The sequence below is a fragment of the Hyperoodon ampullatus genome (assembly GCF_949752795.1).
Source record: "Hyperoodon ampullatus genome assembly, chromosome: 12".
NCBI classification, from domain to species: domain Eukaryota; kingdom Metazoa; phylum Chordata; class Mammalia; order Artiodactyla; family Ziphiidae; genus Hyperoodon; species Hyperoodon ampullatus.
Genome location: NC_136925.1, coordinates 82,391,011 through 82,414,028, shown reverse-complemented (window position 1 = coordinate 82,414,028; position 23,018 = coordinate 82,391,011). Strand labels below are relative to the sequence as shown.

Below are 23,018 nucleotides of genomic sequence, written 5' to 3'. Positions count from 1 at the left end.
AAAATATAAAGCCATGAGGGAGCTTTAACTCTGTGATTCTCGTAACCAAGGCCAGTATTCCAGTCTGATCATGAGAAAACATCAGACAAATCCAAATTCAGGAACATTCTACAAGCCATCCAGGTCATGAAAAATAAGGAAAAACAGAAACTATCACAGATCAGAGGAGACTAGGAAGACACGTCGATCCTGGAACAGAAAAAGGACATTAGTAGAAAAACAGAAACCCAAATAACATCTACGGTTTAGTTAACAGTATTTTGTACCAATGTTAGTGTATTAATTTTGACAAATGTATCAGAGTCGAGTAAGATGTCAATATTAGAGGAAGCTGGATGAAGAGCATATGAAAACGCTGTACTATCTTTGCAAGTTCCCTAAAAAATATAAAATTATTCATGATTACAAGTGTACTAAAAAAAAAAAGAATGCAATTGCATGGAGGTAGTTTTGACATGAAGGATAAATCTTTTATATACGTTTATGTGGTTTCTTGTTTTAATCTTTAACCTAAAATTGAACTGTAACTAACATAACTAAACCCACAGCTACAGTTACTGTTGGGAAGGACACCTAGGAAGTACTGGACTGAGATGATTCTTACTAATTTTTAAGGAAGGTTGGGAGAGGTACTCTACAAGTAGTATCTGATGGAGAAGGAGTAGAAATCAGAGTCTAGAAAATCTCTATCATAGAGGGACACCAGCACATATTATTATGAAATGGCTATCAGACACATTCATTCCTAAGACCTGAGATCAACCATGCTTAGATTAGAGGAATGTATATTATAGCCAAGTGGGAGAAATAAGTAGGAACAACAAGATCCCGGGATGCTCTAAATATCAAAGAAATAAGAAAACCAGGAAATAAATGAGTAAGCATGAGAAAGAACCAGGACCTTCTCTGGGTCCAAAAACAAAGAGGGAAAAAAGAAAAAAAAAAAAGCAAAACACGCTTTCTCTCATTTTTCACTCTTACATTATGTTGTCCTTGCTGCCACGGATAAAATTTTGACTGGCCTTCTTAGTTCAGTTGCTTAGATTTTCCTAAGTTTTATTTGATGGCCTAAGATTCATTTACAGCAGTTTCTCTAGATAATTATTTTCGAGATCAAAACAACTGTCTTAAAAAGTGAACTTCAGAAACCAACCCATTTGTTATTCAAAGACTGCGTATGTAATTAGAAACATGTCCTGGGACTTCCTTGGTGGCTCACTAGATAAGAATCTCAAGAAAAATCTCAAATAAACAATCCAACCTTACACCTAAAGGAACTAGAGAAAGAAGAACAAACAAAACCCAAAGTTAGTAGAAAGAAAGAAATCATAAAGATCAGAGCAGAAATAAATGAAATAGAAACAAAGAAAACAATAGCAAAGATCAATAAAACTAAAAGCTGGTTCTTTGAGAAGATAAACAAAATGGATAAACCTTTAGCCAGACTCATCAAGAAAAAAGAGGGAGAGGACTCAAATCAATAAAATTAGAAATGAAAAAGGAGAAGTTACAATGGACACCACAGAAATACAAAGCATCCTAAGAGACTACTACAAGCAACTCTATGCCAATAAAATGGACAACCTGGAAGAAATGGACAAATTCTTAGAAAGGTATAACCTTCCAAGACTGAAGCAGGAAGAAATAGAAAATATGAACAGACCAATCAAAAGTAATGAAACTGAAAAAGTAATGAAATTGAAACTGTGATTAAAAATCTTCCAACAGGGCTTCCCTGATGGCGCAGTGGTTGGGAGTCCGCCTGCCAATGCAGGGGACACGGGTTCGAGCCCTGGTCCGGGAGGATCCCACATGCCGCAGAGCAACTAAGCCCGTGTGCCACAACTACTGAGGCCGCGAGCTACAACTACTGAGGCCCGCGCGCCTAGAGACCCTGCTCCGCAACAAGAGAAGCCACCGCAGTGAGAAGACCGCGCACCGCAAAGAAGAGTGGCCCCCGCTCGCCGCAACTAGAGAAAGCCCGCGCGCAGCAACGAAGGCCCTATACAGCCAAAAATAAATGAATAAATAAATAAAATATATTTTAAAAAAAAATCTTCCAACAAACAAAAGCCCAGGACCAGATAGCTTCACAGGTGAATTCTATCAAACATTTAGAGAAGAGCTAACACCCATCCTTCTCAAACTCTTCCAAAAAACTGCAGAGGAAGGAACACGTCCAAACTCATTCTACGAAGCCACCATCACCCTGATACCCAAACCAGACAAAGATACTACAAAAAAAGAAAATTACAGACGAATATCACTCATGAATATAGATGCAAAAATCCTCAACATAATACTAGCAAACAGAATCCAACAACACAATAAAAGGATCATACGCCACGATCAAGTGGGATTTATCCCAGGGATGCAAGGATTCTTCAATATATGTGAATCATCAATGTGATACACCATATTAACAAACTGAAGAATAAAAACCATATGATCATCTCAACAGATGCAGAAAAAGCTTCTGACAAAATTCAACACCCATTTATGATAAAAAAACTCTTCAGAAAGTGGGCATAGAGGGAACCTACCTCAACATAATAAAGGACATATATGACAAACCCACAGCAAACATCATTCTCTCAATGATGAAGAACTAAAAGCATTTCCTCTAAGATCAGGAACAAGGATGCCCACTCTTGCCACTATTATTCAACATAGTTTTGGAACTCCTACCCACTGCTATCAGAGAAGAGAAAGAAATAAAAGGAATACAAATTGGAAAAGAAGAAGTAAAACTGTCACTGCTTGCAGATGACATGATACTATGCATAGAGAATCCTAAAGAGGCCACCAGAAAACTACTAGAGCTAATCAATGAATTTGGTAAAGTTGCAGGATACAAAATTAACGCACAGAAATCTCTTGCATTCCTATACACTGACAACAAAAGATCAGAAAGAGAAATTAAGGAAACAAACCACTGCAACAAAAAGAATAAAATACCTAGGAATAAACCTACCTAAAGAGGTAAAAGACCTGTACTCAGAAAACTATAAGACACTGATGAAAGAAATCAAAGATGACACAAACAAATAGAGAGATATACCATGTTCTTGGATTGGAAGAATCAATATTGTGAAAATGACTGTACTACCCAAAGCAATCTACAGATTCAGTGCAATCCCTATCAAATTACCAATGGCATTTTTTACAGAACTAGAACAAAAAGTCTTAAAATTTGTATGGAGACACAAAAGACCCCGAATAGCCAAAGCAATCTTGAGAGAAAAAAATGGAGCTTGGAGGAATCATACTCCCTGACTTCACACTATACTACAAAGCTACAGTAATCAACACAGTATGGTACTGGCACAAAAACAGAAATACAGATCAATAGAACAGGGTAGAAAGCCCAGAGATAAACCCATGCACCTATGGTCAACTAAACTATAACAAAGGAGGTAAGGATATACAATGGAGAAAAGACAGTCTCTTCAATAAGTAGTGCTGGGAAAACTGGACAGCTACATGTAAAAGAATGAAATCAGAATACTCCCTAACACCATACACAAAAATAAACTCAAAATGGATTAAAGACCTAAATGTAAAACCAGACACTATAAAACTCTTAGAGGAAAACACAGGAAGAACACTCTTTGACATAAATCACAGCAAGATCTTTTTTGACCCACCTCCTACAGTAATGGAAATAAAAACAAAAATAAACAAATGGGACCTAATGAAACGTAAAAGCTTTTGCACAGCAAAGGAAACTATAAACAAGATGAAAAGACAAACCTCAGAATGGGAGAAAATATTTGCAAACGAGTTAATGGGCAAAGGATTAATCTCCAAAATCTATAAACAGATCATGCAGCTCAATATAAAAGAGACAAAAAACCCATTTGAAAAATGGGCAGAAGACCTAAATAGACATTTCTCCAAAGAAGACATACAGATGGCTAAGAAGCACATGAAAAGCTACTCAACATCACTAATTATTAGAGAAATGCAAATCAAAACTACAGTGAGGTATCACCTCACACCAGTTAGAATGGGCATCATCAGAAAATCTACAAACAACAAATGCTGGAGAGGGTGTGGAGAAAAGGGAACCCTCTTGCACTGTTGGTGGGAATGTACATTGATACAGCCACTATGGAGGACAGCATGGAGGTTCCTTAAAAAACTAAAAATAGAATTACCCTATGACCCAGCAATCCCACTACTGGGCATATACCCAGAGAAAACCATAATTCAAAAAGACACATGCACCCCAATGTTCACTGCAGCACTATATACAATAGCCAGGTCATGGAAGCAACCTAAATGCCCAGCGACAGACAAATGGATAAAGAAGATGTGGCACATATATACAATGGAATATTACTCAGCCATAAAAAGGAATGAAACTGGGTCATTTGCAGAGATGTGGATGGACCTAGAGACTGTCATACAGAGTGAAGTAAGCCAGAAAGAGAAAAACAAATATCGTATGTTAACACATATACGTGGAATCTAGAAAAATGGTACAGATGAACTGGTTTGCAAGGCAGAAATAGAGACACAGATGTAGAGAACAAACATATGGACACTCGTGGGGAAAGCAGTGGGTGGGGGCGTATAAACTGGGAGATTGGGATTGACATTATACACTAGTATGCATAAAATAGATAACTAATAAACCTGCTGTATAAAAAAAATTAAATTAGAAAAGAATCCACCTGCCAATACAGGGGACACAGGTTCAATCCTTGGTCCAGGAAGATCCCACATGCCGCGGAGCAACTAAGCCCGTGTGCCACAACTACTGAGCCTGTGCTCTAGAGTCTGTGAGCCACAACTACTGAGCCCGTGTGCTGTAACTACTGAAGACAGTGTGCTCTGCTGCCTGCATGCCAGAACTACTGAGCCTGCACGCTCCAACTACTGAAGCCTGCGCACCTAGAGCTCATGCTCCACAACAAGAGAAGCCACTGCAATGAGAAGCCTGCGCACCGCAACGAAGAGTAGCCCCCGCTCACCACAACTAGAGAAAGCCCGCACGCAGCAATGAAGACCCAATGCAGCCAAAAAAAAAAAAAAGAAACATGTCCTGAGAAAATGAATTTACAGAAGCTAGGGAGCTATAACGTTATCTAATTTTTAACAAAGTATTAAGGCCTGTTTATGGTATTCATATTATTAAAAGAATTTGCAAACAGATTTTTTTTAGTATCACTAGTTGCATTTTTAAATTTAAAGATATTGAAATATATTAATAATTTTTAGAGGAAAACTGTTTTATAAAGCATGTTTACAAGCCAAGGAGAATTAAATATTAGATATGTTATTTATGAACACAAGTTGTAAGTAACAATCATAAGAAATAAAAATATAGTCATAGATAAGAACAATCAAATATCATGAGTATAATTCTTCTTTTCTACAAAATCCTTCAACTATCTTCATTACTATTATCACGTAAGCCATAAAAACTGTGCAAAACAGAAGATATGTATTGGGCACAATCTACAGTACCAGCTGGTCAAGATGTTTCTAACAATTAAGAATGAAAATTGTCCTCAAACCTAAAAGGTTATCCACTGCTTAAAATGTATGCCCTTAAAAATGTATGATTATTTGGCAGAGATTAAAAAGTAAAATACATTTAAAAAATAAAAATATAGACTTGTCTAGCCCCTACTGACTTACAGTTAGCTTCAAGGGAGGAAAAAAAAGTATAACAACACTTCTTAAAAAAAATAGTTCATATTTGACTTCTATAGCATTTTACTATTTATACAAGTATTTTTTCAAGCCTCACAACAACCCTGTGAGGTAGGTAGGGAAGTATTATTATACCCATTTTACAGATGTGAAGACTTACGGTCAGAAAGATTAAGTCACTGACATTAAGATATGTGGTGAGAAAGAGCAGCATCAAGGAATGGAATCCAGTTATTTGACTTCAAAATTGTGGCTCTTTCCCAGACATACTTAGTAAAAAGACTGAAACAAAACAAACCCAGAAGGGGAGTGTACATATATTCATTTACATTTGTATACATACACTTCACCTTATAGAAATTATGTCTCTGAAATAGGAATAAAAATAAAGTCTTACTTTCCCATTGAGTTAATTATAATTTTGGAGCCTTATCTTTTATTAGTTTGGATTAATCTCCAATACAGAAGAATTTTCACTCTTGGTTTCTCTTTCATTATTTTACAAACACAACATTTTATAAACCAAAATTTAAAACAAGAGGGGCTTCTGTACTGCAATTTTTTAGAAAAGTAAACAATCTCAAATGATTCTAATAAACATGTTTAATTCACACACTTTGAATGTGTATGTATTTCTTTTTTTTCTATAACAAGGATAACTTTCTCATTCAGTTAAATCTCAACTGGTCAAACCAAAGGCATACAACTTTGATAGGAATTCAAAGCTATGGGCTACCTCATTATCTTTTTTCAGCAAGGGTTCTAATAGAAAATGCAGTGCGCTCATTCTCAATCTCTTTCTTGTTCCAACACATCTAATGGATGCAAAGCTCAGCAGCAGTGATTCACTGCCACAGAGGGTCCTCAGGGGAGAGGAAGACAGTCTGGGAGAGTGAGCGTAACGCAGTTTTAAGAAGCCCTGACTCGTCTTCCTGAGCCCTCACCATGAGCCCCCATCCCCTAGGAGAACCAGTGAATCAAAGATGAGGTAATAGTGCCAGGACTTTTTCACCGCTATTACTTCAAAAATAGTCCTTCATAATAACAATTAATCAACCCTGTCCTGTCCATAGGTGTCCTTGTTAGAACCTAACCACTCTCCAGCCAAAAACCTAAACTAAAGTAAGCTATTCACCATCTGAAGCGTATGCCAAATCTTTACTACATATCTAGTTCTGCTCTACTGACTTTGAAACTTGCACTATAATAAATTCTTATTATAAAATAGTTATTCATGGACTAAGAGGGAAAAACATCATTTGTCCTAATAAAAAGATGTACATAAAAAATCATTCACAGAATCAAAATACTGCTCAAAGAAAATTCATTTTTGAGATTTCTAATCAAAATAATACTCAAAGTAAACTAACCTCTTAACAGCTACAAAGTATTGATTCATTCTGCAAACATCCTGCTATATTATGTGAACACCTGACCCCTTCTCCTAAGGGTTCATAATCTGGCCATCAGATTAAAACTTCAAATACTGAAATTCGGGTTCTTTTCTGATGTTTCCCATCTTAAGTAATACCTTCAGTTTTATCATCTGACTCAAAGCAAGCCAGATTGTGTAATAAACCAAAGTTTAAAAAAAGTAAAAGTATATACATATGTATGTATTTAGCTATTAAAATTTAGAATCACAGCCTTACTCAGGTAATTAGGGATCTCAAAGATCTGGGTGCTTTTGCTCTTAGCCAGATGAACATGCAAACTCATCACAACAGAAAAATTGCTTATACTCTTTCACCCTCAAGAACAATATCCAACAGTATGCCTCTTTCTAGTTTTACCACCCTTAATGGTAAAGAATTTCTGAGATATAAAGCTATTAAAACCAAGTCTGTACTATTTTCAAATCAACTCCTCTACTAGACAAATTCCTCTCACAAAAATCTTCTCATATCAAAACATGTCTTTGATAATAATACTTCCCTTAAACTTCCAGCAACTACACTAAACACTGTAACCTTACCAAATAGTGTATACTTTTCCCCTTTGATCATTCTTGGCCTTCTCTGTAATTCTTATCTCTTTAAAATCCAGTGACCCAAACTGGACATGCAACTCAAAAGGAAGTAAGCTATTGCAAAGAATAGAGAAAGAACTATATCCATGACCTTGGATGCCATACTCACTTAAAAATATTTTAGCATCATGTTGACTTTTTACTGACTCATATTCAGCTTGTGGTCACCCATGATTATGGCTTTCTTCCCTCTTTATTTATACCTAGCCTGTCCTTCTCCATCCTATATTTAATCGTTGGATTTTTTTCCCTCCACACACTTAATTCACTCAGTTTCATACAGTTTTCACAGATCCACTTTCCCTTTTATCACAATGCTTTATAGAGACGTTTAAATCTGCAAGTTATAATAACTACCATTTATGCCTTAAAAATATCAAGATGATGAACACAACTTTGTAAATCCACTGTACTTCAATTAAAAAAAAATCAAGACCATGAAAGTACATATGACATACAACACAACATACATTGTAATTTACAAGTAATAGTGGAGCTAAGGACCAGATCACACTATTGCCTACTGGACACCTACCTCCACCGGACGGTCACTCTTGACCAGTGCTATACGTGCCCTTTGCAAGGAACCATCCATCAGCTTGTGAAGTCTCAAAATTAACTTTCTTAACCCCATCTGCTTCAGTGCTTTGTCTACAAATGGTCTATAAATAGAAGTCAGACAATGTCTACTAAAGCCTGCTTCTGTGCTGCAGTCTGGTGTTCCCCAGCCAACAGACTCGTCCTCAGATTCAAGCCTCTCGAGCTTCTTAGTTACGCAATCTGGTGACTGGATGTTGAAACTGCTGTCAATGGGCTGCCTGGCTTCTGGTACCCTTGGATCAGAGATTTGTTCTTCTCCGCTCTCATCCGTACTGCTTTCCAACTCTTTCAGTTCTCCTTCTGTGTCATCACCCTCATCTTCGGGCTCATTGCCTTTGGATGATCGTGGGGAAGGGATTTCAAACACTGGCCAGCCAATGTCTGATAAATTCTTGATGCCCAAAACAGTGCCCATAATCCTTAATTTCTGATTTAAGTCTTTTGTGATGTTTAACCACAAACAGAGTGCCTGCACCCTGTCCTGGAAGTCTTTTGCAGCGTATTTTTCATAGTCCTTTTGAAGAGCCTGCAACGATGGATAAAGTGCCTCTATGTACTCCAGCAGCTCCATTATCCGTTTGACCTGCTCAAATGACACCCTCTGGTGCTGGAGATGCTCATGATACGTTGAGTAACCCACAACCTTTGTCCCATGAGGGGCTCTGCACTGCCCTTCTACCAAAGTACCATTAAAACTAGCTCCATTTCTAACAAAGGCAAAGCTCCCATAATTAACTTTGAAAGTAAGGATTTCATTGATAATATCTGGGATGGCTTGACGGGCTGTATATAAAAAGAGGTCCTGGTCGTTAATGGTCCGTCCTGCATGCCAGGCTTGTAGCTCTAACCAGATCAGTTCATTAGATCGGTTAAACCAGAAAGCAGACGTATTTTCCTGTCCTCTTTGCTCCCTGTCCTTCTTCTTTGAGACTGAGGTAAGCTTTAGTAGAAGTCGTAGAGTTTCAAAAAATTTTAAGCGATCTGCTGGACAGTCAGTCCTAGAAGTCTGGCGTGCAGTTCTGGCTATCGGCATGGGCACAGACACCGGAAGCTTAGCATTGCTGCAGCCAAGACTGAGGTAAGGCTTATTGAGATCCACATCTGGAATTGATTTTTTGGGCAAAGACCCACCCACTGGGTCCAACATGAACGAGCACTGCACGTTCTTCTTATGATCCGGCTCCGTCGTTCTAAGAGCTGCTCGGACCTTTTTCTCCTGCTTATAGCTGTATTCTTCCACATTCTCCACAGTTTTTCCAGTGTCTTTATGTGGAGGTTGGTTTGGTGCATTCATTTTTTCTATTAAAAAAATAAGCAGAACATTATGTTACTCTAAAATATAAAGTTATTCTCAATATTTCAATGACTGATATTCACATGTACTTATATTTTCAGACTGTTATTGAAGAAAATAATCATATCATATGCTGAAAATTAAGAGAATACACACACACACACAAAACATTTCTCTCTGAATCTTTACAAAGGTTTTACCCATTTTCCCTGTTACATAATACTTGCTATATTCTCTAATATTCTCCATTACTAACTTAAAACCATCTGCTTACCTCTCTACTACAAATTGCAGTCATCCAGCTAGTCAAATCTTCACAAGTCATCACCTTAAACTTAAGAAGGGAGAAACAGTATGGTAGATCTGACAGAAACCTGATTTAGAGAACACATCCAATTCCTGCCTTTGCCATGAACTGAAGTATCAACTTAGAGCAAATCAGTTAAGTTTTCTGGGTTACTTTTCTCATTCGTAAAATCAAGTAGATTGAGGAAAGACCACTTAAGGCACTTTAAGATTATTCTCATAAAACACTGAAAAACAGATAAGCAAAAATGTTTACCTTAATTTATTCTATTCCTTGATTTCTTCTTTGCCACAAACAGGTGAACAATAACATTTTAAATTTAACATTAAGAAAACTGAAGACATACGCCTAATTTAGTATAATTTGCCTAGTTTATTATGCTGGCACATAAAGTCATTCAAAATTAACGCAAAGGAAGTAAACATCACACTTTCCCTTCACGTAACTGTAAAAGGTTCTATTAACTTAATTCCCAAGCTCTGAGATGAACACACATCTTCCTTCCTGTTTGGCATTTCTGACACTAGGAACCACCGTACCTCACTGAAACCCCTTCAGTCTCTTGCCTTCTACACACAGCACTCTCAGGGTTCTCTTCTACCTTTTGAGTCCCTCCTCTTCAAATTCTCTCCTGGGAACTTGGCTCACTCCATTAAAAAGTTAATGCTTCTCAAAGCCCCTCTCCTAGGTCTCTTCTGTCTCACCTTCCCTCTCCCTGGGTGACCTCCTTCACACCCACGTCATACACTGATGATGCCCAAGCCTATAGCGCTGTCCCCATGTCCCCTCTACACTCAAGGTACACTGTCTCATTGAATCTAGGACACACATTTTGTATTTTAACTTCTCTGAAATTAGAATATGTTTTATAATTATGGTGATATAAATAACTTTTAGGAATATATTCACTAATATATTTCATTTTCCTTTATATATATGCACAATAGTAATAAATGGTTTTAAAAAATCTATTATCTAAATATCAAGAAGTATAAAAGAGTTCTTTAAATAAAAATTTAAAATTCTAAGTGTAAGAACACACTGTGTCATCAATTATAAGCATTTTTTTCTTAGTATATAATATTATAGTATGCCTTTAGATTTGATGAAATAGAGTGTATTTATATGGTTACAGACTAACATACCCAAAATCAATTCACCAAAGAAAATTTGTTTAAAACCAATGTATTTCCAAATCAATTTAAATTAAATTAGTTTTAAAATAAGGATTTTAAAACAAGTATTTCCATGAGCACTTCCAACCTGATTTACATTATATTCAATTTCTTTTATGATCCATCAAAAAGGATTTTACTGTCTGTAAGGATTTGTGTTATATTTTACTATAAAACTATTATTACTATTACCTTTTAAATTAGCAATACTTTTTAAACAATAGAACTTTTATCTGTAGTTTTAATCTACTTTACTTCTAAATGTCTTAAAACGTTTTACACAGTCCATTCAGGAAATTTCTTCACTCAGAATGGCTATCATCAGAAACAAGACAAATAACAAGTGTTGGCAAGGAGGTGGAGAAAAAGGAATCCTCATACACTGCTGGTGGGAATGTAAATTGGTACAGCCACTATAGAAGGTTTCTCAAAGAACTAAAAATAGAACTACCATTTGACCCAATAATTCCACTCCTGGATATACATATCCAAAAAAAACCCCAAAACACTAATTCAAAATGATACATGCACCCCGATATTCACAGCAGCATTATTTACAATTCCCGAGATACAGAATCAACCTCACTGTCCATCAACAGATAAATGGATAAAGAAGATGTAAAGAGAGTGTGTGTGTGTATGTGTGTATGTGTGTGTGTGTATATACATACAATGGAATACTACTCAGCCATAAAAAAATGAAATTTCACCATTTGCAGTAACATGGATAGAGCTGGAGGGTATTACGCTAAGTGAAATAAGTCAGACAGAGAAAGACAAATACTGTGTGATATCACTTACATGTGGAATCTAAAAAATACAACAGGGCTTCCCTGGTGGCACAGTAGCTGGGAGTCCGCCTGCCGATGCAGGGGACACGGGTTCGTGCCCCAGTCCGGGAGGATCCCACATGCCACGGAGTGGCTGGGCCCATGAGTCATGGCCGCTGAGCCTGCGCGTCTGGAGCCTGTGCTCCGCAACGGGAGAGGCCACAGCGGTGAGAGGCCCGCGTACCGCAAAAAAAATAAAAAAATTAAAAATACAACAAACTAGTGGATATAACAAAAAAGAAGCAGACTCACAGATCTAGAGAACTAATGGTTACCAGTGGGGAGAAGGAAGCGGGGAGGGACAAGATAGGGTTAGGGGATGAGATACAAATTACTACGCATAAAATAAATAAGCTACAACAATATACTATACAACACAGGGAATATAGCCAATATTTTACAATAACTATAAATGAAATGTAACCTTTAAAAATTGTGAATCACTATGTCATACATCTGAAACTTACTGTACATAAATTATACCGCAATAAAATTTTTTTTTAATTTTTTAAAAAGTCAAATTTTTTAAAAAAGAAATTTCTTCACAGTTTTATTGTTTCTAGCTACAAATACTTATCAATCCTCATTTATAAAAAATGTGTCCAGGCCAGCCCTTTGCCTCCTCTTTGTTTAACTGTGTTCTTTACACTTTTATTAATATAGCACACATATATCACTAATTTCTACTTAGTAAAGCAATGGTTATTTGAAAGCAAAGCTAACAAGTACTTCCAAATTTAACTCCATTATATTTTATGTTTCAAGATATCAAATCATACTATACTTTCTTACTATGAAACACAAAATGATACATACATGGTATCAGGGAGTAAGACTGGAGATAAAGATAATGAGTTTGTTTTGTAATACATTGAATTGGAGGTGCCTATGGGACATTCATGTAGAGATGTCTGTGGGTAACTAACATATGAGTCTTGAGCTCAGGAGAGAAATCCAGAGGTATCAATTTGGAAATTATCAATATATACAGATGTTGTTTAATACCAGGAGAGTACACAAGAATATCCAAGAAACGTGTGCAGGAGAGAGGCAATGCAGGCCTAGGAAAGAATGCTATATTAACTAAAACATGCATCCACATGGTTTTGAGTCAGAGAAATCAAAAACTTATGTAACAAAAAACTCTTCTGTTAGCTTAGGGTTTAGGATTCTAAGAAGACTTTACAAAATGAATGTAGGGTAGCATTAGTGACCAAGGCCAAAGAACGTCTGCATATAATTTATAACTTAAAAGTAAGTGAACAGTGGAAAAGTATTACTTTCCTTATATAAATTATAAATGTTCTTCTAACCCATGATTTAAAGGTCCTAAGGGAAACAAAGGGTGAACTGAGAGTAGCTGGGATGACCTGAACAACACAGAAGACAGAGCTATGAACGTTAAGTCCAAATCTATGCTAAATTTACCACACAGCTAATAGTCAAAGCATGAAAATATCAAGAGATGAAGCTTCTGAGCCTTGATCTTTATTCCAACAATTAAAAGGACTTAAGGGGGGAAATGCCACAATCCCATTTTTCTATATAAACCGAATCGAATTTTAGCAAGCTTAGAAACCTAATTTTTGTAGATTATACACAAATATTGTGAAGCCTATCTTACAGCACAAAAAATGGTATATTACACAATTTTCTGAAATTCTGTATTCAAAATTTTGGTCCAGTCTTTGGACCTACAATGTGTGTAAAGGAAAGCAAATGGGGAAAGGAGGAAGACGGGACAAAGAAGCTTTTTTTTTTTTTTTCCAAAACAAAAAACCAAGTTTTTTTTTTTTTAAAAAAAAAACACACAAATGGAAATAGGTACATCATTAAAATGACATAATTTAAATTTAAAATGGACTTAAGCCCCAGTCTAGCTACTGTGCAAAAAGAAAATACCAATCTTTGTTTGTTTAGTTTGCTGTTAATACTAAATCCCTCTGCAATGAACAGAAAGTCAAGCACAGAGTTTCTGTAAAGGAGAATGGATCAAAAGTATATAGAATGTTTTATATAAGTTCTAATTACAGTACTACAAAACTAGTTCATAATGACTTAAGACTAATGAACATCTGAGCTCCCAAGTGGCTATAAATTAAGTGGTATGACTTTGTAGTACTGTTAAAACAAACCTTCCAAGAAGTTACTGTTTCCTTTGGCCAATCACCAATAACTCCTGCCAAATCAGAGAAACATGAAAGGAAAAGAACAAAAAAATGTATAATGAAACTGAACGCAAACAAATGACAAGCAATATGGTTCACTTGTTTAAACAGATATAAGACAGTCAACTGAATTCCCCACAATTCACACCTAGAAACAGCTCTTTAGAGTATGTAGAAAATGTATTTTTTATCAAGTCCTCACAATTCTTACATTCTTCCATACATGTATGTCAAATTCAAAACACTGGCCCTCCTCGATCTCTCAAATGAGAAAGCAGAAACGGGTATCTGCGCTTTAAGTGTGAGATGATCTTTAGAGCAGTGATGTGGCAAGCTATCAATGTCAACAACCTGAAGGGACTTAGAGATCTTCTAATTCAAGGTTCTCAAACTTTAGTAAACATTAAGAATCACTCAGGTTCTTGCTACAATGCAGATTCCTGGGCCCACTCCCAGTGTCTCAGATTCAACCTGGCTAGAATGACACCACATTTGGGAAAACACTGCTCTATTCAAACACTGCTTTACCCATTTATGAGGTAAGGGCTTACAGAAATTGTCATCATCTTTACAACAACACTGTGATGGAGATTCCCGCAGAACATGGATGGCCAGACAGATGAGACATGTCGGGACAGGGATCCTAACCCATGTTTGTGCCATCAACCACCTTTACGCCTGTCAAGCTGCTCACAGGGCAGGGCTGTCTGACTAAGGAAAGGTTAAGATGCTGAGTGCCATAAAAGACAGATTACAGTGGGCAAACTGATATGTGGAAGCTTTAAATAAGACCAGGTACTTGACGGAATGCCTTGAAGAATGGATTCATCTTAAATAAGGGTAGCAAGGAAGGCAAGAGAATATTTTAAGCCATAGAATAAACATACAAAAAGACACAAAAGCAGAAAAGAAGAGAGCCTGGCTGGAATAGTGAGTCTACATGTAGATGGGTAGACTGGAAATATAAATTAGAACCTTGAAAGTCAGGCTGAGTTTGGATTAAAGAACTGAAATATAGATTTAAGTCCACTCTAGTTCACAAAGAACATTTCTCTTACTCTACAGATTGAATCTGATTCATAACCATTTTACCAGATCAGTTTTATAGCAGTATTATATTAAAAAAAATAAAACTTGCTAATCTCACTATGCTAGCAAAAAATCACACACATTTACATACACACACACACACACCTTGAGATATTTGCTAACGATAGGGAGATTAATGTGTGTACATGTGCATGCATACGTGTGTGTATATGCACGCATGTATATGCCAGATTACAGATTACTCTCTCTGTAACCTGGCTCTTACAGTATTACATTACTCCTGCAAAAGGGGGCTGATAATGATTACGAGGCAGATTCACCCTGAAAAGGGCTTTGGCCTGGGTGTCTTCATTCTTATTTAACCTACTTAAAACTATGAGATGAACTGGATTTACTTCCTTCTGCTAATTAAAAAGAACAAAAATTTAAGGATGAGATAGTTTGTCTCTTCTTAAACCAGCCTTAAGGAGAAACAGCTACACATGGGTAGCTACACATTATGGTCCAAAATTTATCAAAATCTTAATTGCTGTAGTTTGGTAGTTATTTACCATTATCCAAAAATTATGATCTGAAGTAACACCACAGTTAAATTCTGTTACTCATCAAAGTATGAAATCAAGCCTGGTCAGTGAGTTAATTCAAGAGCTGAACTGGTAGGTTACATCTGTCAGGATGTCACATAGCTGGTATTTTTTAGGTAATAAAGAGCTAACCATCTTTACCTAGATATCATAACATTGTTATATATTTAATATTTAGCACAGCTTCTAAAAGCAGAAGTTAATATTTTGAAAACAAAAATATCTTTAACATTCCCAGGGAAACAAAATCAGGAAAATGCAAAAGTCAAATAAAATAATTTTAAACACATCTAAAGTCCATCAGTACAAAGAAATAAAACACTGTGGGCAGTGGTGACCTCACCTTTGTCCTACATCCCTAGGCCCCCTCCTCAGGCCTCCCCTATCTCAGACAACCACTACAATACATATTGTTTGGAACTTTCCCGTCTGTGGTTACCCACTTGCGTATTATGAAAGGAAATCACAATGAGTGACACAAGTCTTTCTGCAGAACTTCTCGTGTTTATTTGCACGAACTTCTCTAAAGTCTACTCCCAAAAGTGCGTTTGCTTGGGTCAAGGATATAACCAAGCTCAGTCTGAGTGTATTAACAAATTACTTCCACACAGGGATTGAGACAATTTACACTCACTGTAAGAAAGCTGTCATCTCCTCATATCTTTGCTAGTATTTGATAATGCTCATCAGGGTGTAGTAAGTATTAGAAAGAAAACCACAGGCCCCAAATGGGTGTCAGTCGCATGCTAAAAGCCCATGATGGCAAACCTATATTTTATACGTTACTTCACTGCAGTTCCAACCTCTCCCAGAAATGTAGTTTTAATTAACAGTCTAGAATTTTCTGGTCAATACCAATAAAGTAATCCATCAAGTAGACCCTCTACAATCCCCCAGAGGAAGAGGTACTCTGCATGATAAAACCCCTGTCATCCCTCCCCACCCCCATAAAAAAAGATGTCTGGGGCTTCCCTGGTGGCGCAGTGGTTGAGAGTCCGCCTGCGGATGCAGGGGACACGGGTTCGTGCCCCAGTCCGGGAAGATCCCACATGCCGTGGAGCGGCTGGGCCCGTGAGCCATGGCTGCTGAGCCTGCGCGTCCGGAACCTGTGCTCCGCAACGGGAGAGGCCACAACAGTGAGAGGCCCACGTACCACAAAAAACAAAACAAAACAAAACAAAACAAAAAAGATGTCTGGTCAGAAAATAATCCTTTCTTTTTTTTTGCTAATAGCTCCCTTACTCCACCCTTTTTCCTATAAAATCCCTTCCATTTTTGCACAACCACCCAGAGAACCCTTCTAGCTGCTAGACGTAATGCTGCCTGATTCATAAATAAAGCCAGTCAAATCTTCAAATTCACTTGGCTGAATTTTGCTTTTTAACATAAGAAATATATTTGGGTTTTGTCCAGGTTCCTGACACAGAGCTCCTAAAACCCTTGGAATTTTCTGATAGAAGCATCTTTTTTATTCATAAGGAGCCCCTATCAATCACACCTCAATTTACACTAATGAGGCAACTTAAGTGATAAACATAAGTAAAGTGTGTTCCTGAGTTCTGTGAGCAGTTCTCTCATGGGAACCCTCAATTTATTACCAGTTGGTCAGAAGGTTGCCTGGTACTAAATTTCCATTTATAAAAAATAAGCCTGTAACAACAGTAGTTGGTTATTTTGAGCCTAGGATAATAAGAATATTTAAAGAATCATATCCATATAATAGCTCATGACAATGGCTACCATCACTAAAGACAACAGGGTTAGTGGCTACTCTACCCACAGAACCGTGAGCCCAATAAGATGGACGCTTTCATAACACTAAGCTTTGGGGTGGCTGTCACAAAGCAAAAGGTAAGCAGAAAAACGAAAATATTATTGGTGATGTTAATTAAAAAGATGAGTTCAGGGGCTTCCCTGGTGGCACAATGGTTGAGAGTCCACCTGCCGATGCAGGGGACACGGGTTCGTGCCCCGGTCCGGGAAGATCCCACATGCCGTGGAGCGGCTGGCCCTGTGAGCCAGGCAGCCTTTGCTTGTTGCAGAGAGAAAGAAATAATGCATCAGTTCATATTTCCTTGGAAAGCTTTTAAAATAAATCTGGCCAATCTAATTTTTAAAATCTCTTGAAAATACTGAGAGACCAATACACTATCATTATTGACAAATGAGTCTGAAATACTGGTCTCCCTGACTCAGCCTTCAGGCCATAGCACACGTGTCACTTGTTCCAGAAGTCTTCCCAAGCCCAGGTCTGCTCAATCCCCTCCTGTGGGCACCCACAGAAGTGCCCCCACCTCTCCCCTCCACCCCAGCTCTACCACACAAGATGGGACTGCCTGCTCATCTCTGTGATTCCTGCTGGAGATGAGCAAGGGCTTATCGATCATCTAATGCAATACCCGCCTAGGGAGTCGCTGAAGCCGCGAGTCAGTGGAAAGAATGCAGGAGAAATAAGGGAGGAATGGAAGGGAGGAAGGAAAAGGGGGATGAGAAGAGGAGGGAGAAGGAAGGAAGGAGAGGTAAAGGCAAGAGGAAAGGGAGGGCGGTGAGGACAGAAAGACCCAGAGAAAACGTCACTACGATGGCAACACACAGAGTGAGAAGAAGAAAGGAAGAGCTACAGGAAACGGAGAAGCCAGACAGGACTGACCCAGGCTGCAGTCCCAACGCCATACCTGGGTAACTATGTGGCTCAAGACTCAGTGTCCTGAAAGGAGGGGCCCCAGTGAATAAGGGTACAGTCGAGGATATAATTAGTTAATTCTACTTTGAAGTTTAAGGCAAGTAGTGAGAAAGAAAGCCTTAGCTCACAATAATAATGACAGCTAGTCGTTACTGAACATAAAACCCCCACAGCACCGTAAGGCAGATTACCTCACAGATGAAGAAAATGAGACACGGAGGCGGCGTACACAGAAGGTGGTAGAACCAGGATGGGAACCCAGGCAATCTGGCAGCCAAGTCTGTGCTCCGGCCCCCACGCTCTGCTGCTGCAGCCAGCGAGCTCTCAAGCGCTGTTTGTTCTACCAGCTCAACACAAACACGCCACCACCAAAACAGTAACACGGCCCACCTGCCCAACACGGTTGCTTCATTTCCATCTTTTTTTTGGTGTTCTTGAACAAGAATGTTGACAAAAACAGTTCACCAGACAGCAAACGTACTGCTTTCTAGTATATGCATGACTGGGACAGTTAAGACTACACGTCCTAGAAACTCTCTGTGTCATGTCCTCAACCATAAATTGAATAATAATATATAGAACCTACATCTCATTGGGTTATTATGATATTTGAAAGATAACTCTTTTGAGGAGCTAAGCGCAGTGCTTAGGTAAGCACTCAAGAACTGTGAGTGATAATCGGGCAAATGTTGCTACAAATGACTCGGCAGCCATTAAAATGAATGGCACAGGTTATTCTATGGCACAGAAAGTTATGAATCATTAAATGAAAAAGGAAGCCAGCTATAAAATAGTAAAAATAGTATGATATCGTATCACAACACAAATATATGCATGTAAAGAGACTACAAGGCAAAGATGGTAAAAGCTGTTATTTCTGCATATTGGGTTTATGGGTATTTTTCTTTCTTTTTGTCAGTATTTTCTAAACTCCCTACGACAAACATGTAATCTTTTGCAATAAGAAAAAACATAAGTTATTAAGAACTTATGCCCTAGGTCTGCTATTAGATAGCTACAAATCAAAAGGTTTATGAGCATTCTTTCTTCACCTGCAAAACGGCAGGAATTAACGTGGTCTCTGAGACCCCTTCCAGATCTAAAATTCTGTAATTTTATGAAATAAACAACTGAAAGAAGTTGAGGAAGAAAAGAAACAACCTTCCCTCTTCCTTCTATCTCTGACACAGCCCAGAAGGACAGCAGAGCTCAACAAGTATCCAGTGACGGGTTTTCTGACTGATTACTAAAGACATACAGTCATGTCAAGTACCACATTCAGAGAAGCTTAACCCCTGCTGCTTATACTGGGAAAAAAGTCCAAACTGAGGACCAGGAGAACTAGTTCTAAAATTAGTCCTAGGAGTTCCCTGGTGGTCCAGTGGTTAGGACTCTGCGTTCTCACTGACGAGGGCCCAGGTTCAATCCCTGGTCAGGGAACTAAGATCCCACAAGCTATGTGGCATGGCCAAAAACTAAAAATAAAAATAGTACCTAAAATTAGTCCTGCCACTATCTCAAGCCTTCTGGCCTTAAGAAGTTGCTTTAAAACCCTGGGCCTCACTTTCTCAATCTATAAAATGGGGGGGGGACTGTGTTCTCCACTCCGGTTCTAAAATAGTATGAACAAGTGAAGACAAAGCAGATGCCCTACTGGCATCATTGCATTTCACCACCACGAAACAAATATGTATTAACTAATATTGGTTCAGTAGATGCTGCTTCAAAAGGAACTTCTGTAGGCATTTGAGAAATTTCTTTGAGAAAATGGAAAAGGACTGATTTTAAAGATAATATATTGCAATGGAAAGCTATTACTTTACAAAGGGAGTAAATACAGACCATAGGTTAACATCCTACTACAAATACAGTTTTAAAAGAAAGTAAAAAAAAATCATCTTCCCTGTGGGAAAGAAAGACCATTTCTTACTTAGGAATTCCTCCTTGGATAAGACTTCACTCAAGCAAATAAGTACAATAAAGTCCACTTCTCTTACCCTTCTTCTTTCTTGAGGAATGGCTATGATAGGGACACAGAATGAACTTGCCGACGTTAACCATGAGAGATCAATGTGTGGAAGAAATGTGTGGGAAAGGGAAAGAGAGGACGAAAACGAGCTAAAGAAAGGGAGAAATGGAAATGAGTCTCTTTTCAGCAGGGAGAACATGTGATAAGGGGAAATTTCTCAGAGGAGATGAAGAACGATATCCCTATCTTGCACAGTAATAGGTAGATGAATTCTAGGAAACTATGAGATCAGTTTTAGGACAAGTGGTTTGCTGAAATTAACAGAGAAATTCTAAAACCGTAAGGCTTCAGGGACCTGAGGTTCCATGCCAGAAAGCAGGTACAAGGAAGCAGGTCAGCATGATTCAATTCCTCTGCCTCAGAACAGAACAGCTGTGACGCGCTCAGAGGAAGGAAGAAATGAAAACGGAGAACAGTCTCAGGAGCAGAAACAGCTTCTAGGAGCAGAATACTATCTGGGCTTTGGGATTCCAAACAGAAAGAAAAGTAAACCACAGATTCTGTGTGTGACTATAAGGCGGGATACCATCCAGGCCCTGTGCCTAGAGGGGACGAGGGCCCTGTCCACGCGGGCAGCATCACGGTCACCGGCAGAGCACAGTTCTCAGGCCGCCTAGGGAATCCTGGGGAAGCAAGCATGGCCCTGCCTCTCCCGAAGTGCCCAATACATCGTGTCAGGAAGACAGAATCTAGAAGTTTCAGCCTAAGAGATTCAAAGAATAAAAGAAGGCCACCTATCCCGTACACCAGCAACCATCCTGGACAGGCACGCTGATTCATCCACGTTTGTCCTCTTCCACGTCCTAAAAGGAACGCAAATGCCTCACACACTGACTTTAACAATTACTCAGGACAAACCTTTCTATCTCTGGAGAATTATTTTCTCTTTTATTAACAATATTGCTAATGGTGATAATTCAAAAATTTAAAAAGAAAATTTAAGGCAGCATAAAATCGAATTTAAAATAAGAGGAATAACTAACATTATTGTAGAAAAAGCATCTATCAATAGTTGCTTGTTACATAAAGATTATATACCAACCATGCCACGCCCTCTCAAATATATCTTTTTAAGTACAAGACTTACCTTTCAAATTAGCTCGACTGGTGGGCCTCCCTACATTATTCCTCTGGTGTTTGGTTGACAGGCGCTTCCTCTGCCGAGGTGTGCTGGGGGGAGAGGTACCATAAAGGTTCTCTGTATTTGTTTCATCTGAAAAGTCCTCAGGATCAGACTCAGAATTCTTACAAGCTGAATCTCCCAATGTGTACTCTTGTCTATGGAGGACAACAAGCAGAGAAAATATTCAGGAATGTATAAAGGGAATTCAAGTTTCAATTACTTAAAATGTCTTTTAAAAACTCTCCATAACACTTTTCTGTGGATATGTCTGTTCCTCAGCCTTGTAATCTTTCTCCTCTATCTGTACTTGTAGAAACTCAACATAACGACCGTGTTCCTGCTCTCACCACGAATAAAGAGAACTGATGTGCAGTTCCTGGTGTTTAGAGAATTCTTTGTAACATAAATGAAGTTTAAAACTAAAAACTTAAGGATCACGGAAAAAAGAGCAAAGGACTAGAAGATACAAATCAACAGAACTAAGCATCACTTACATGACAGTTGGTGACAAGCTTAACTGCTGAGTGGGCAACTCTTGCCCTGACTTCAGAGTCCCACTGCTTTCGCTTTGTGAAGCACACAGAACAGAAAGCATGACCTGAGCAGCAAAGCAGAGAGCACTGATGACATGCGGTAGGTCAGGTCAGGTTCTCTGATAAACACTACAGTGCAGCACTCAGGTTAGGGAAGTTGAAAACTTCCCTAATATGGGAAAGGAAATAGTCAATCAAGTCCAGGAAGCACAGAGAGTCCCATACAGGATAAATCCAAGGAGAAACACGCCAAGACACATATTAATCAAACTATCAAAAGTTAAATTCAAAGAAAAAATGTTAAAAGCAGCAAAGGAAAAGTAACAAATAACATGCAAGGGAATCCCCATAAGGTTAACAGCTGACCTTTCAGCAGAAACTCTGCAAGCCAGAAGCGAGTGGCAGGAAATATTTAAAGTGATGAAAGGGAAAAACCTACAACCAAGATTACTCTACCCAGCAAGAATCTCATTCAGATTCAACGGAGAAATTAAAACATTTACAGACAAGCAAAAGCTAAGAGAATTCAGCACCACCAAACCAGCTTTACAACAAATGCTAAAGGAACTTCTCTAGGCAGGAAACACAAGAGAAGGAAAAGACCTATAATAACAAACCCAAAACAATTAAGAAAATGGTAATAGGAACTTACATATTGATAACTACCTTAAATGTAAATGGATTAAATGCTCCAACCTAAAGACATAGACTAGCTGAATGGATAAAAAAATAAGACCCGTATATATATGCTGTCTACAAGAGACCCACTTCAGACCTAGGGACACATACAGACAGAAAGTGAGGGGATGGAAAAAGATATTCCATGCAAATGGAAATCAAAAGAAAGCTGGAGTAGCAATTCTCATATCAGACAAAATAGACTTTAAAATAAAGACTGTTACAAGAGACAAAGAAGGACACTACATAATGATCAACGGATCGATCCAAG

General features: G+C 38.2%; 1 protein-coding gene across 6 annotated transcripts in view; it reads right to left on the bottom strand.

Moving 5' to 3' along the window:
- MAP3K4 (mitogen-activated protein kinase kinase kinase 4) overlaps positions 1-23,018 on the bottom strand; it is a gene marked incomplete at its 5' end in the record, with an annotated part of 159,065 nt that overhangs the window by 53,071 nt on the left and 82,976 nt on the right. For 5 of the 6 annotated variants that reach the window (XM_079716912.1, XM_079716913.1, XM_079716915.1 and 2 more), the window contains 2 exons: positions 8,229-9,592; positions 21,501-21,691. In XM_079716912.1, the coding sequence (XP_079573038.1) occupies positions 8,229-9,592; positions 21,501-21,691 (1,555 nt within the window). Of the gene's footprint in view, positions 1-8,228; positions 9,593-21,147; positions 21,217-21,500; positions 21,692-23,018 lie in introns of all 6 variants that reach the window. The other variant, XM_079716911.1, reaches the window with a different exon arrangement.